Raw genomic sequence first — 17,571 nt, forward strand, 5'->3', positions numbered from 1 at the left:
GAACTCACAACCCAAATCCACGTTTGTGAGTTCAACCATGGTCCTCCTCCTCCTCCACCTCCTGCCACAACTACAACATTAGAGCCACAGCCTGGAAACAAGCATGGAAGGAAGTGTGGAAGGAAGAAAAGAAAGTGATGACCTGGGTTCAGTCTGGTCTGACAAAAGATGCAGGCTGCTGTAAGACCACAGCCTAGGGACAGATATGTCATCTGCTGCTGTTCCTGATCTCTTGTAATCCTGGACCGGATTGTGCTCACTATTATAAGGACTCCTCAGGCCACCAATTTTTACTGTAAAATAATTGATGTCTGCCCTGGGGTACAAAGGCTTCGCAAATTGCACCAGTTTCTCCAGGATTGCCTTCCTCTTCATTTTGCTATGACCCATAATAAATTTCTTTTTCACAAATACTTGCCTATGTGTTTTACTTCAAAAAGGACAGTTTGTTTGTTAGTAGGCAGGTACATTTCAAAAATACAATCTCAAATTAACTACTTCAGCCCCGAACCATTATGCTGCCTAAGGACCAGAGGACTTTTTCCAATTTGGCACTGCATCGCTTTAACTGCTAATTGCGCGGTCATGCAATGATGTACCCAAACGAAATTTGCGTCCTTTTCTTCCCACAAATAGAGCTTTCTTTTGATGGTATTTGATCACCTCTGCCGTTTTTATTTTTTGCGCTATAAACGGAAAAAGACCAAAAATTTTGAAAAGAAATGATATTTTCTACTGTTTGTTATAAAAAAAATCCAATAAACTCAATTTTAGTCATACATTTAGGCCAAAATGTATTCGGCCACATGTCTTTGGTAAAAAAAATGTCAATAAGCGTATATTTATTGGTTTGCGCAAAAGTTATAGCGTCTACAAACTAGGGTACATTTTCTGGAATTTACACAGCTTTTAGTTTATGACTGCCTATGTCATTTCTTGAGGTGCTAAAATGGCAGGGCAGTACAAACCCCCCCAAATGACCCCATTTTGGAAAGTAGACACCCCAAGGAAATTGCTGAGAGGCATGTTGAACCCATTGAATATTTATTTTTTTTGTCCCAAGTGATTGAATAATGACACAAAAAAAAAAAAAAAAATATTTACAAAAAGTTGTCACTAAATTATATATTGCTCACACAGGCCATGGGCCTATGTGGAATTGCACCCCAAAATACATTCAGCTGCTTCTCCTGAGTACGGGGATACCACATGTGTGGGACTTTTTGGGAGCCTAGCCGCGTACGGGGCCCCGAAAACCAATCACTGACTTCAGGATTTCTAAGGGCATAAATTTTTGATTTCACTCCTCGCTACCTATCACAGTTTTGAAGGCCATAAAATGCCCAGATGGCACAAACCCCCCCCAAATGACCCCATTTTGGAAAGTAGACACCCCAAGCTATTTGCTGAGAGGCATGTTGAGTCCATGGAATATTTTATATTTTGACACAAGTTGCAGGAAAGTAACACATTTTTTTTTTTTTTTTTTGCACAAAGTTGTCACTAAATGATATATTGCTCAAACATGCCATGGGCATATGTGGAATTACACCCAAAAATACATTCTGCTGCTTCTCCTGAGTACAGGGATACCACATGTTTAGGACTTTTTGGGAGCCTAGCCGCGTACAGGGCCCGAAAACCAAGCACCACCTTCAGGATTTCTAAGGGCATACATTTTTGATTTCACTCCTCACTACCTATCACTGTTTTGAAGGCCATAAATTGCCCAGATGGCACAAACCCCCCCCCAAATGACCCCATTTTGGAAAGTAGACATCCCACGCTATTTGCTGAGAGGCATGTTGAGTCCATGGAATATTTTATTTTTTGACACAAGTTGCGGGAAAGTGACAAATTTTTTTTTTTTTGCACAAAGTTGTCACTAAATGATATATTTCTCACACAGGCCATGGGCATATGTGGAATTGCACCCCAAAATACATTTAGCTGCTTCTCCTGAGTATGGGGATACCACATGTGTGGGACTTTTTGGGAGCCTAGCCGCATACGGGGCCCCGAAAACCAAGCACCGCCTTCAGGATTTCTAAGGGCGTAAAGTTGTGATTTCACTCCTCACTACCTATCACAGTTTTGAAGGCCATAAAATGCCCAGATGGCACAAAACCCCCCCAAATGACCCCATTTTGGAAAGTAGACACCCCAAGCTATTTGCTGAGAGGCATGTTGAGTCCATGGAATGTTTTATATTTTGACACAAGTTGCAGGAAAGTGACAATTGTTTTTTTTTTTGCACAAAGTTGTCACTAAATGATATATTGCTCAAACATGCCATGGGCATATGTGGAATTACACCCCAAAATATATTCTGCTGCTTCTCCTGAGTATGGAGATACCACATGTGTGGGACTTTTTGGGAGCCTAGCTTCATACGGGGCCCCGAAATCCAATCACCGCCTTCAGGATTTCTAAGGGCGTACATTTTTTATTTCACTCCTCACTACCTATCACAGTTTCGAAGGCCATAAAATGCCAAGATAGCACAAAACTCCCCAAAATGACCCCATTTTGGAAAGTAGACACCCCAACCTATTTGCTGAGAGGCATGGTGAGTATTTTGAAGCTCTCATTTGTTTTTGAAAATGAAGAAAGACAAGAAAAATGTATTTTTTTTTCCTTTTTTCAATTTTCAAAAGTTTGTGACAAAAAGTGAGGTCTGCAAAATACTCACTATACCTCTCAGCAAATAGCTTGGGGTGTCTATTTTCCAAAATGGGGTCATTTGGGGGGGTATGCCATCTGGGCATTCCATGGCCTCCGAAACTGTGATAGGCAGTGAAGAGTGAAATCAAAAATTTACGCCCTTAGAAAGCCTGAAGGCGGTGCTTGGTTTTCGGGGTCCCGTACGCGGCTAGGCTCCCAAAAAGTCCCACACATGTGGTATCCCTGTACTCAGGAGAAGCAACAGAATGTATTTTGGGGTGTAATTTCACATATTCCCATGGCATGTTTGAGCAATATATCATTTAGTGACAACTTTGTGCATAAAAAAAAAAAAAAATGTGTCTTTTTCCCGCAACTTGTGTCACAATATAAAATATTCCATGGACTCGACATGCCTCTCAGCAAATAGCTTGGGGTGTCTACTTTCCAAAATGGGGTCATTTGGGGGGGGTTTGAACTGTCCTGGCATTTTATGCACAACATTTAGAAGCTTATGTCACACATCACCCACTCTTCTAACCACTTGAAGACAAAGCCCTTTCTGACACTTTTTGTTTACATGAAAAAATATTTTTTTTTTGCAAGAAAATTACTTTGAACCTCCAAATATTATATATTTTTTTAAAGCAAATGCCATACAGATTAAAATGGTGGGTGTTTCATTTTTTTTTTCACACAGTAATTTTTCAAATGCATTTTTTGGGGAAAAAACACACTTTTTTAAATTTTAATGCACTAAAACACACTATATTGCCCAAATGTTTGACGAAATAAAAAAGATGATCTTAGGCCGAGTACATGGATACCAAACATGACATGCTTTAAAATTGCGCACAAACGTGCAGTGGCGACAAACTAAATACATTTTTAAAAGCATTTAAAAGCCTTTACAGGTTACCACTTTAGATTTACAGAGGAGGTCTACTGCTAAAATTACTAATAAAATGGTTACCAACAAAACACAGTAAACAGTAAAGTATAAAAAAATTGCATATCTGAAAAGCAAACATGGTAAAACATAATAACAATAAAACATTGCAGAATAGAATACAGTAAAAAAGAGCAGAACAATAGAGAGAGAGAGAATAGAGAGAGAGAGAACAATAAACAACAACAACTATTTTTGGTTTTTTTATTTTATATTTTTTTTGTGTTTTTATTTTTTTTATTTATTTATTTTTTTTATACACTTTTTTTAGTAACTTTAACTTTTGTAACTGGTACCAGGTTTGGGTCTCTCAAAATGCGATGGCATCTTGGGAGACCCTGTGAAAGTGTGTCCTAGTCTGTGCAGTGCTGTACCCTATGCTAATACTCAACTAGTGTATGGTAGCGTTCAAAACATTCACCCATGCAAAGACCAGGATTGCCAGGACAGGAGGGACAATAACACCGGGTGTCACGCCTAAATCCGCGCTTGCTACAGACACGACATCTTTTTTGGGGGGCTCGTTGGGTAGGGGTACTCGGGAGGGCATAAGGAAAATGCCTCTCATGCAGCCGGCCTACTGCATTTGGTTGGGGATGGTGAGGTGGAGCACTGTCTGGATACAGAAGGGCTCTGACGATCTCTTCCTGGAATTTAAGGAAGGATCCAGTCCATCCTGAAGCTCTGTATAGCACATGAGCGTTCAGCAAAGCAAATTGAAATAAATAAACAGACGCTTTTTTGTACCAGCGTCTGGCCTTACGGGCAACTAGGTACGGTGTCAACAACTGGTCGTTGAGGTCCACCCCTCCCATATTTTGGTTATATTCGTGGACACAGAGGGGTTTCTCCACAACACCAGTCGCCGTAGTAATTTGGGTCGTCGTGTCTGCATGAAGGGAGGTGAGAACGAAAACATTCTTCTTATCCCTCCACTTCATAGCGAGCAAGTTATTACACTTCAAGCAGGCTCTCTCCCCCAGCCTAAGACGGGAATCTACAAGCCGCTGAGGAAAGCCCCGGCGATTAGGTCGCACGGTGCCACATGCTCCAATCTGCTGATCAAACAAGTGACTAAAAAGTGGCACGCTCGTGTAATAATTGTCCACGTACAAGTAGTACCCCTTTCCGAATAAGGGTGACACCAAGTCCCACACTATCTTGCCAGCGCTTCCTATGTAGTCAGGGCAGTTTGTCGGCTCTACGTGACTATCTTTGACCTCGTAAACCATAAAACTACATGTATAGCCTGTGGCCCTGTCACAGAGCTTATACATCTTGACCTCGTATCTGGCACGCTTGCTGGGAAGGTACTGTTTGAATAACAAGCGGCCAGAAAATTTAATCAGGGACTCATCAATGCAGACAACTTGATGGGGAGTAAACAAGTCTGCAAAACGTTGGTTGAAGTGGTTTACGAGGGGCCGAATTTTGTAGAGCCGATCGTATCCAGGGTCTCCACAAGGACGACAGAGTTCATTGTCGTTGAAGTGCATGAACCGCAAAATCTGCTCGTATCGTGCCCTGGCCATGGAAGCAGAGAACACGGGCGCATGGTAAATTGGGTCAGTGGACCAATATGACCGCAACTTACTCTTTTTATTCAAGCCCATTTTGAGGGAAAGGCCCAGAAAGATCTTAAATTCGGAGACCGTAATTGGTCTCCAATCTCTGGCAAGGGAGGACTGGGGATTAGCGGCGATGTGTTGACCAGCGTATAAATTGCTTTGGTCCAAAATAGATCTATAGAGATCTTTGGTGAAAAACAGTGAATAAAAATCTAGTGGCATAAAATCAACTGTTTCCACCTGAATTCTGGGTTGGCCAGTGAAAGGGGGAAGTACGGGTGCTGCAGAAGTGGTGGGTTCCCAATTCGGATTGGCGAATGCAGCAGGAAGGGCACTATGGGCACGATGGGCCTGTCTTTGTCTTCTTGGTGGCAGCGGGACACTACTTGTGATTGCCACCTCGCCAGCTTGAACTGCACTTATGGGACTCCCCACGTCACCAAGTGTTACTGCAGTGCTGGATGTACGACCAGGGTGTACTAGGCCGCTGGTGCTTGCCAGTTCACCAGAAGGAATAGCGGCACTAGTACTTCTGTGCTCCATATGAGAGCCCTGCGGTTCTTGCACTTCAAGGACAGAAGAAGAAGATTGGGGTCTGGTACGCCTGACCTTAGCAGGGACCACAACTCCGTTGTCAGAGCTATCTGTCATGGAGCCGCTGTCCTCTACAGGATCGTATTCTGAGCCTGAATCTGACAGATGAGTGACTTCCTCTTCACTATCTGTCATGCTCAGAAACGTGTAGGCCTCTTCACTAGTGTACCTTCGATTTGCCATTTTGGGCTCTAAATTTAGGGGTACACTAGTGAGACTCACAGGCAAAAAAGCTCCTGACTGTCAGCGACTGTATCAAAACGCTACCAAAAAACTGTTAGCGATCGCAGGGATCAGGCCTGACTCTGCGAAAGCTGCAGTTATGTGTGCTTAGTGTTTTGTAAGTGTCAGTGATCGATCGATACTGCACTTGGGTGGACTGGGCTGGGCTGGGCTGAGGGGCAAAACGCAGGTGCTAGCAGGTATCTGGGCTGATCCCGCTAACACTGTGTTTATGGGAACCCTAAACTGCTGGGGAGTATAGATCTGATCGGATCAGATATCGATCCGCTCAGATACTATAGCACTAAGGGAGGTGTATGCTGCGTGCGTGGGTGTTAGCGGTACTGGCACTAACCTGACGCTGCCTGGGGCTATGCAGACCTTATCTGACCCTAAAAACTTAACTTATATCACCGCCGGGCAATTAGGGGGTTAAACCTGTATAAGGTAATAAACGGCGGGTGCCCTAAAACTATAATAAACTATAATAAACAAACCAACTAACCAGCGTCACCCGTAACAATTATACGGTGATCGCTGGTGAAAGGGTTAACTAGGGGGCAATCAGGGGGTTAAAACCTTTAGCAGGTAGTATATGGGGGTCCCTGTCGCTATAAAACACTGACAGCGAACCTATATACTTACCTCCCTAACTAGCGTCACCTGTGTCACTAATACCGCGATCAGAAAAACGATCGCTTAGCGACACTGGTGACGGGGGGTGATCAAGGGGTTAACCTTTATTAGGGGGGGTTAGGGGGGTACCCTGGACCTAAAGGGGGGTACCCCAGACCTAAAGGGGGCTAACCTAACTGCCCTAACACTTATAACTGTCAGAAACTGACACCAATGCAAAAAAAAAAACTGCTATTGTTGTCAGTGTGACAGGGGGTACAGGGGTGTGATCGGGGGGTGATCGGGGGGTGAAGGGGGGTGAAAAGTGTGCCTGGCATGTTCTACTGACAGTGTAGTGTTGGTGCACTTACTTGGATGTCTTCTCTCCTCGGTGCCGGATCAAAAAGACCGGCTTGAGGAGGGATGACATCACTTCCTGTGCCTCTGTTTACATTACAGAGACACAGGAAGGATTTTCATTCGCCGGAAGCGATCGGGAGGGGGTGGCCACGAATGGATGGCCTCCCCCTCACCTCTCATCGCCCGGGAAGAGATGGCGACCGCCTCCGGCACCGGGGGGGTCCGATTGGACCCCCCGCCCGCGGAAGGCAGATCACGTGTATGTACGTGATTCTGCCTGTCCGTGCCACCTTGCCGACGTACATCGGCGTGAGGCGGTCGTCAAGTGGTTAACAAGAAACACCAACCTCTTTGAGGTTAAAAAATACAAGATAATAATGGTGCTGTGGTAACTTGACACAAAACGAAAGAAAAAATTATGGAGATCACTATAAAAAAAAAACACTATAAACAAAAATTCTAAATATTATTATGGAGATCTGATGAAAAAAAAAAATTATTCATGAGATCACGAGAAATAATAAAGAAATCATTTTTTCAGATCTCTGTGTGAATATCAGCAGCAAAACAACTTCATTATTCTAGCATTCTAAAGAAGAAGAGAATGCGCTGCATTTAAAAGATTAAAAAATTTGCAGCGTGACGAATGTGCTATCTCCATTACAAACGCTAGTTTTACCAGGCCGAGCACTACTGTCTCATAATTGATTCAGAGCATGCGTGGAACTTTGTGCGTCAGAATTGAGTACACACGATTGGAATTTACGAGAACAGATTTTGTTGTCGGAAAATTTGAGATCCAGATCTCAAATTTTGTTTGTCGGAAATTCCGACGGAATATGTCCGATGGAGCCTACACGCAGTCGGAATTTACGACAACAAGCTCCCATCGAACATTTGTTGTCGGAAAATCCGACCGTGTGTACGCGGCATTATAGATGAACTTTACTAAGTTTAGAAAAAAAAAAAATTAAACAGCTACAGAAAACCTGCAACTCACAAATTGGTGTTAGATGTCCACCTCCTCGCCCCCTCTTTTTTTAATAAGAAACAAATACAAAAGTACAAAAAATACAGCAAATCAATGGCTGTTTATATCGTCATACAAGTGCTTCACAACAGAAAGGAAAACATTATTTTTATTATTTTTATTTTATTATAACTGCAATACATCTATATATTTTGAAACTGAGATTTAGACAATGTTCAAGACCCCCCATTTTTGGTGTATCTGTTTACTTTGCAATGTTTAATGGTGTGTTTGGGGGAGAAATTTTTGGCGAATGTACCTAAAGTTTGGGATTTACTTCAAATGTCTGAACAGCTATGCAGTCCAAACTTAGGTTCAGACCAAACTAACAACTTTTTTTTACTCATTATTCAACGTATAAAATATTGCAGCACCTGCATACTGTACATTTAGATGTATCACATTGGATTTGCAAAACACCATTCTAATAATGTAACTTGAATTCATATTAAAAAGCATATTGTGCATGTCAGGGGCTGTTATGCTTAATGCAAAAGGCTGCATAGCCCAATGGGGAAGGCATAAAACAGTTACAAAAACAAGATTATTGTGATTCTGAGTAACCTTTTATACAACATGGTCAGATCCAAAATTGTATGTCTGCTGATTTATGTACTACAATTTGTATTTTCCTCCTATATAATAAAAACAGTGCATATGTAGATTACAATTATATAGACTAATAAATATTTAGAAGCTGGCATACATACCATACACATTTAGGTGAAAAATTCGATCATCTTCGCCTGCTAAATTGATAGCTACGCATGTGTATTTTCCCATATCAGCTCTTTGAACTTTTAGAATGGATAGTATCTCCCCATTTTCAATTCTCCTTTAAAAATGTCAACAAGATGATGAAAAAGATTTCAATAAATATATGTTATTGCTTTGTGCAACTGGGCAAGTATAATATTGGACAGCTGAAGAATTTCCACATGATATACAGTATTATAAAGTAGAATAATTATAACTAACTTTACCCTAGGGATTTTTCTCACCTGTTTGAGCAGTGTGACATGATGAACAATTTCTTGTTTGCATGCAAATATCTGCTTGACTGTGGATTGATGGTGATTTAGGACTTTAGATATATAGATATATGATTATAACCCTTCATAGTCTTACTGTTTCTAAGTGGCTACATAGTTAAGCAAAATAGTAGATTTTTTTATTCACTTGTACAGTATATCTCTGTTACAATGTCACATGTAGACATGTTTTTGGGACCCTTCTATTACCTGTAAATCTGTGATTTAGCTGTATAAAACAGGGAGGGTGTGTTTTAGTGTTGGAACCCTATAACAGATAATTATGTGGATAACTTAAGATTTATTTTTTTTAAATTGTATATTTATTTAGCTTTTTTCATGAAAAATATAAAACTTCAAAGAAGACAGATGCATTTTGAACAGTATGATTGTCAAAAATTACTTGGGTCGTATGCAGACGACAACAGAATAAACTTTCAATAATACAATTATAGGAGGTGGTATCAAATTGCAGAACAGTTCAGGGGGGGGGGATGAGGGAAGGGGAAGGGTGAATCAGGAGAGCAAGCTTAACTAAAAGGTAATGTTATATTTCACCAATAAGTATTTTTAGTCTCCAGATCAGCTATCAGCAAGATTCCCAGGGTACCCGAACTGTAGAACTAGGGCACTCTAAGGTGACTTGACTGAAGGAAAAAGAGGGGGGGGGTGGACACCATGGAGAGGAGGGAGACTATGACAGTGTGTATCCTATGAGGACTAGATTAATGAAATCACACGGGCAGGCGTTGGTCATGAGAATTGAGGGTATGGCACCTGGGTTAAGTTCAGAGTGAAATGCGGCCATTCACTGGCTAGAGCTTTACAGGAACAGAGGACTCAATCCTATGTCCCCCACTTAGTGGACCCCGAAGGTAGAAAAGTACACCTTCCCTCCCAGATTGTCTCGACCTTTCGTAGATTTTACCAATCTTTATATAATTTGCCTACCAGATCACAACCTCAAAATATCATGGAGGAATATATTTCCTCTTCAGGTATTTCTCAATTGACAGAACAGATTCGAGAAGAGTTGGACGTTGCTATTACCTTAGAGGAATTGCAAGAGGCCATCAAGACATCCAAACCAGGAAAAGCTCCGGGTCCGGATGGCTTTACACATAAATACTACCAGACATTTTTCTCTCAGTTGGGTAAGCAGATGGTACAAACATTCAATGCAATGGGACACGGGACAGGATTTACTCCAGAAACCCTGAAAGCACATATCACCGTTATTCCGAAGGAGGATAAGGACCCATCAATATGTGGCAGCTATCGCCCCATTTCATTATTGAATGTAGATCTTAAGTTATTTACAAAAATATTAGCCACACGTATACAACCACATTTGTCTGTATTAGTACACCCAGACCAGGTAGGCTTCATTCCAATGCGGGAGGCCCGTGATAATACCATTAAAGCTCTGAATCTAGTCCACGTAGCCGGTCATTCTAAAACATCCACTGTGTTCCTGGGAACGGATGCCAAAAAGGCATTCGACCGGGTCAATTGGTCTTTTATGTTCTCAGTCCTACGATATGTGGGTGTAGGGGAGAGGATGGTAGGGTGGATCTCGAGCATATACACAAGGCCGGAGGCACAAATAAAAGCAAATGGAGTTCTATCTGAACCTTTTTCTATTTCTAATGGCACCCGCCAAGGGTGCCCTTTATCACCACTCTTTTTGCTATCACCTTAGAGCCATTTCTTTGTAGGTCAGGCAAAACCCAGATATTAGGGGGTTAATAACTGGAGATTTACATCATAAAGTATCCGCATATGCAGATGATCTTTTATTCTGCCTTACTAATCCTTACTAATCCTGTTATATCTATGCCGAACCTATTAAGAGAATTGGACCAATATGGTGCACTGTCCAATTTAAAAATTAATATGTCCAAGTCAGAGGCAATGGGTGTATCTATGACTATGACTCAAATTAACGCTTTAAAAATGAATTTTAAGTTTAGATGGACCTATACGGGCATCAAATACATGGGCACGTTGATTCCACCTAAATTGGACCAAACCTTTGAGTTGAATTTCCCACCTCTACTGAGTAGAGTGAAAGTCTTATGCCCCGTACACACGGTTGGATTTTCCGACGGAAAATGTGTGATAGGACCTTGTTATGGGAAATTCCGACCGTGTGTAGGCTCCACACATTTTCCATCGGATTTTCCGACACACAAAGTTTGAGAGCAGGCTATAAAATTTTCCGACAACAAAATCCGTTGTCGGAATTTCCGATCGTGTGTACACAAATCCGACGCACAAAGTGCCACGCATGCTCAGAATAAATAAAGAGATGAAAGCTATTGGCTACTACCCGATTTATAGTCCCGACGTACGTGTTTTACGTCACCGCGTTCAGAATAATCGGATTTTCCGACAACTTTGTATGACCGTGTGTATGCAAGGCAAGTTTGAGCCAACATCCGTCGGAAAAAATCCTAGGATTTTGTTGTCGGAATGTCCGATCAATGTCTGACTGTGTGTACGGGGCATTACTCTCTAAATGGCATCAGGGCCTTTTCTCTTGGTTCGGTAGATGTAACATTATAAAAATGTCAGTATTGCCTAAATTTTCCTATCTTTTTCAAACTCTACCCATTCATATACCCCCAGAATTCTTTAAACAGACTAATAAGATGATAACTGAATTCATTTGGGCCCATAAAAGGCCCAGAATTCAACGCAGTTTAATGACAATGCCTAAACAATATGGGGGGTAGCGGTACCCGATATGCAGAAATATTATCAGGCGGCTCATATGGCGTGACTAGTAGACTGGTGTAGGCATGTAAGCTTTAAAATATGGGCAAAAATCGAGCAATCACAGTGTGAGGTCCCATTGCGTCATGCGGTTTGGTGCTTTGGAGACCTGAGTTCAGCTCTCAAAAAGCACCCAACCTTGGGCCCTACCCTGCGTATTTGCTCCCGAATATGTTTCACCACTTTATTATCATCTGTCAACTCCCCCCTGTACCCTATTGTAGGGAATCCTCATTTCCCTCCGGGACTACAGGAGGGACCCTTCAGGAAACTTTCAGACTCACAGTGTTTTCAGGCCTCGCATTTTATACAAATAGCGACTGGGACATGGCCCTCATTTCCTGAACTAACCTCATCCAACGACCGTTTCTGTCTTGATTTCTGGAGTGCAGCCCAGTTGCGACATTTCCTTAACACTCTCCCACCTCCAGACAGATTTCAACGAACATTGACACCCTTAGAACAACTATGTGAGGGGACAGGGCCTTGCTCTCATTTAATCTCACAAATGTATGCATTACTGGTTGCCCCCCAAGAGGATTATGTCCCTCCATATATAAGGAAGTGGGAAATGACATTAGACAGGACGTTCACCCAGGCACAACATAGGCAGATAGTAAATCTTGCGTTGAAATCTTCAATATCCACAAGAATCCAAGAAACTAATTTTAAAATAATGACAAGATGGTACCGTACACCCTCATTACTTAATAAATTCTTTCCGGAGATCCAAATGTTGGAGGTGTCAGGAGGAAAGAGGGACTCCACGTTCTTTGGTCCTGCCCAAAACTGGAGTACTTCTGGAGGGAGATACGGTGGATAGCACAGAAATTTACTGAGTATAACCTCCCAGAAGATCCAGCCCTATTTTTGTTACATGTCTCAAACATACCGGGGGAAACATAGTAAATTAATTTTGCGCCATCTTATTAACACGGCTAGATCATGTATCGTACGGCAGTGGAGAGATACGTACCCTCCCACAATTCTTACATGGGTCACACGAATTGAAGAGGTTAATAGGATGGAGGATTTGCTATTATCGACTCAAAATCGAAAGGAGACATATTTAGAAACTTGGGGCCAATGGAATACATTTAAATTCTCGGAGGAAGGGAGTTCCCTCTTTGCTCCTGAGAGTATGTGAAAAAGAGAGTGTGGACTTGGGGGTGACCTCACTTTCGTGGATGATGGTATAGTAAACTCGACTTTTCCTCGGTACATCTCCCCTATCAGTGTTTTTTTTTTTTTTTTTTAGGAAATCTTTCCCTCATGGGGCTTCTTACTTTCTTCTTTTGCCTCTTCAGATATGTAGAGGTTTTTCTTCTTAGTAAAGTATGTTGTCAGGGCATACAAGAGAGGCAGGTCTAACGGAAGAGAGAATGGGGACTATCTCAAATAACTAGTTATTGTTTTTTCTGTAGATGTATTTAAGATAGGAGTAATGCTGTTAATTGGATTTTGAATGGATTCGTTGGAACTCATACGATTGATGGATTAATGAAATTGTTTATTTCTCTATATGTATGACAACTAAAATAAAAAAGGGAGAAAATAAAAAAAAGAAAAAAAAAATAAGTTCAGAGTGATCCCATAAATCCCAAATTAATGAAAATTGAGGAAGTGAGTCGTGAATTACTGCAGTAAGGTTTTCAATTTTATGGATTTGTTCCAGGATCTGCAAAACCTGTGGGAGTGTGGGTGGGGAGGTAGATAGCCATCTCAAGGGGATAGCCCTTTTAGCTGCTAGTAGGATGAAGGTGGCTAATTTTTGAGTGTGCTTAGAAATACCCAGGAATGGCAGACCCAGGAGGTAGTGAATTGGGTCTAGGGGTAGGTCCATCTTGAATAGGCCTTGTAGGTATGTTTGGATGGAGGACCAGAACGGTTGGACAGCGGGGCAATCCCAGAATATGTGATAGAGAGAGCCAACGTTGTTTTTCCGGCACCTCAAGCACACTAGAGGAACCTTGGGATCATAGCTATGTAAAACCTTGGGGGTCCTGTACCAGAAAAATACGTTTTTATAAGCTGTCTCTCACAGTTCAATGCACCTTGATGATTTGGAGATCGCCTCCCAGATTTTCTGTCATTGAGGGAGAGAAATAGGTCGTTGGAGAATGTGGGACCACTTTTGCATATATAAATGGTGTGTATTAGTCAATGGGAGGGCATTGTGGAGAAACTTATAAATATTTGAGATGAGATGGATCTGGTGTGGGCCTTGGGCACATAGAAGTTTAAATGGGGTGGGTTTGTCTAGGGTCAGAGTTTTGACTGAGAATGGAAGTAATGTTTAAATTGAACATTTGAGTAAAAGAGATGTTTAGGGATCTGGGGTTTTCGCGGTAATTCAATGAAAGGTAATAGAGTACGGGAGAGGGGATGGACCGTGTTACGGAGCTGGAAAATTCCAGCCTGCGTCCAGGGGTACATTCGAGTGTAGTATAAACTATCTGGGACATCAGGATTAAAAAGGAAATTTGGTAGGGGTGGGCATGAGGAGGAGAGGGAGAATTGGCTCGGATTGGATGTAAACAAAGGCTCCGAAGTTGGGCAATAGAGGTAGGTAGGTTAGACCAAATCATGGAACAAGGATGTACCGGGCATGTTATACTCATTTCTATCTCCGACCATCTACTAGAAGCTATTCTGGCGGACCAAGCAATAATCTGTTTAAGGTGTGTAGCAAAGTAATACTTGATAAGGTCTGGGGCCCCCATACCACCCCTGGAACGAGGGGCTAATATTACCGACTTGGCTATACGGTGTACTTTATTGTACCAGATAAAATTTAGGAAAAGTCTCTGTGTAGCCTTGAGTTTTGACATTGGGATGGGAATTGGCAAAGTTTCAAACAAGTAGAGGAGTCTTGGTAGGATGGACATTTTAAGGACATTGATCGGACCTAAGAGAGAGATAGGGAGGGTGTCCCATTGATGCAAAAGTCGGTCAATGTCGCGAAAGAGAGGGGGGAAAATAACCTGATAGAGAGTGTGGTATGAGGAAGTTAAATAAATCCCTAAATATTTGAGGGCGAATGGGCACCAATGGTAAGGGTAATTCTCTTGTAGTATGGCCAGGATAGAGATGGGGATATGAAGTGGCAAAGCCTCTGTTTTGCTTGTGTTGGTTTTGTACTCTGAAATTGAGCCAAATTTCCCTAGTAAATCTTGAAAATTCGGGAGGGCAGTATGAGGACTGGTCAATGTCAGTAGGATGTCATCTGCAAATAGAGAGAGTTTATACTCTCTCTGTCGCAGCGTGACCCCTCGGATGTCAGGATATGTGCGGATAGCTTCGGCCAATGGTTCCAAACGTAATATAAAGAGCAGAGGGGATAGTGGGCACCCCTGTCTGGTGCCATTGCTCAATGGAAATGATGGCGAAAGAAACAAAGAAAGCTTAACCTGGGATGTGGGTCGGGAATAAAGTAAGAATTTAAACTAAAATTCCACAGTACAGGGTTGACTAAATGTATCCCGGCTGGAATCCCATTTGTATTGTTAATAATAGTGTGTCTCTTATTAAAATAAAAAATAAAATAAATATCAACATTGCTTTACTATACTGTTATTTAAAAATCTTACCTGATGTTAAGGCGATCATCAGTGTTAAAGAGTTGGCCATCCTTTGACCAATGTACCACAGGTGTTGGGACTCCTCTGGTCTTACACATAAGCTGTACATCATCATCTGGCAGAGCATCGACTTCATTGGGTGTTCCAGACCCAGTAATGCTAGGGGGAACTTTAAATAATTAGGGTATTTTAATATTGTATACACCATAATGGAATAATTTGGTAAACCATACAAATAGGATGGAATGACTTGCCTTGAATAGCCAAGATGAAGGCTTTGTGAGTGCTGCCTTCTATGTTTGATGCAAGACACGTGTAATTCCCACTGTCTGTCAGCTTAACCCTGGTTATCTTCATAATACTTCCTCCAGAAAGAAAGAGTATTTCCAAGGAATCTGAATAATCTATATAGTGATGATATGGTAAATTTTAAATGTCATTTAAAATATTCTGCATACACTCCCAATAATGACAAGTTAAGTGATTCTATAATAGTATGTAATCAGGGAGCTGACTGACAGCCTCAGCTGTGTGTATTTTCCTATGATTCTGTTTAAGGGGGGGGTTCATTCCCTCCACTCTGGTTTCAGGTTTCATTGAGCTCTGTGCTCTAGCTGTGCATTCTGTGTGACATCAGGTCCCCACCCCCTGCCTTCTCCCTGCTAAGAAACAGCCTTTGATCTGTGTGTTTTAGGAGGATGTAGAGAGGAGAGGGCTGCAGATAAATGATACAACCTACGTAGGGGGGTTTATTTCATCTCTGTGTATCCCCTGAGGCTAGTCACTTCACTTGGTACATATAAGAGTTTAAACCACTTTAACCCAGGGGGCGTGGCCTAGCCTGACTGGAAGATGGCAGCATAATTCCAGAGCTCCCGCCGCTACCTAGTGACACTGATTCCCTGAGAAGGTAAGAGCGCCCCAAACTACTACTAACTATGGGGACTGCCTTCCGAACCTCTTCCGCATCATGATCCCGCTCACCTCACGAACAAACCGAGGGTATGAGCCAACATATCCCGGCGATGTTCAGAACACAGAGGGGGAACATGGCGTCTTCCCGCCACGGAGGATCACAGACTGCTTCCCCGCCACTGACTGACTCTCCGCCCACTCCAATACCACAGGGAACACCAGAGATGGGAGAACATAATATCACACCCCATCAACATCTCAGCATACAAGATCTTAAGGCCATCGCTGCAGACATAAAAGATACCTTATCCGCCGCCATCTCTGAGCTCCGCCTCAACATCCATGTCTTATCTGACAGGGTCAGTGAGACAGAGAGAGTATCGGCTCAGCAGGGAGCGGTCCTCCGCCGGGCTACTCTGAAGATAGACTCACACACCCTGCAGCTAAGAGACCCCCAACGGCATATGGAGGATCTCGATAACAGAGGCAGACGCCATAACTTAAGAATCCTCGGCCTCCCAGATCAGCTTCCCTCCACAGTGACTAGCATGTTCAATACTCTCCTTGACCGGCCTGCACAAACAGAGATAGCAATGGAGCGGATCCACAGAGCACTCAGACCCAAGGGCAGAGATGCTGATCCCCCCTGGGATGTCATTTGCTGCATTGTAGACTACAAAATAAAAGAAGAAATACTAAGAAAAGCGAGAAATAGACCCCATCTTGTCATGGACAGAGCGAACATCCAAATATTCCAGGACCTCTCCGGCATAATGCTGCAGCACCACAGGGATCTCAAACCCCTCCTTGATACTCTTCGGGCTAATGGAATACAGTACAAATGGAAATTTCCCTTTTGTTTGTCAACCACATCACAAGGCCGCACGGCACTACTGAAAGTGCCAGAAGATCTACAGCACTTCTGTGACACATTAGCCATTCCGCTTGTTGATGTCCCACAATGGTATGCTGAATTCCGCCGTGCTGTCACAAGGAGAGATACGCACCCAGAAGAGCCCATGGAGGCACAAACTACCCGATACTGTAGACGCAGATCCCCTTCGGAACCCAGGATTCCATCGGCGCCCCACAGCTTCCAGCGGGATCCCGGCCCTGCTGAATCACATAGACAGCAGCGGGCCAGGCGTGACTACTAGTGCATATTTAGGCAACTATGCTTGCTAACTGTTGCCGGCCCCACCTAACCCAGTACAGTTCCATATTCTCGCCCCTGACATGACTATCATGTTGGTTTCAGTTCCAG

The 17,571-nt window shown here is 42.6% G+C and overlaps 1 protein-coding gene across 1 annotated transcript in view; it reads right to left on the bottom strand.

Annotated features, from left to right (window-relative positions):
• HMCN1 (hemicentin 1) overlaps positions 1-17,571 on the bottom strand; it is a 656,490-nt gene that overhangs the window by 270,419 nt on the left and 368,500 nt on the right. Inside the window, exons 63-65 of the mRNA XM_073592871.1 lie at positions 15,647-15,796; positions 15,402-15,561; positions 8,713-8,837 (exon numbers count right to left, since the gene is read on the bottom strand). Of these exons, the coding sequence (XP_073448972.1) occupies positions 8,713-8,837; positions 15,402-15,561; positions 15,647-15,796 (435 nt within the window). The remainder of the gene's footprint in view (positions 1-8,712; positions 8,838-15,401; positions 15,562-15,646; positions 15,797-17,571) is intronic.

Source organism: Aquarana catesbeiana, linkage group LG07 (assembly GCF_042186555.1).
Source record: "Aquarana catesbeiana isolate 2022-GZ linkage group LG07, ASM4218655v1, whole genome shotgun sequence".
Classification (NCBI taxonomy): Eukaryota; Metazoa; Chordata; class Amphibia; order Anura; family Ranidae; genus Aquarana; species Aquarana catesbeiana.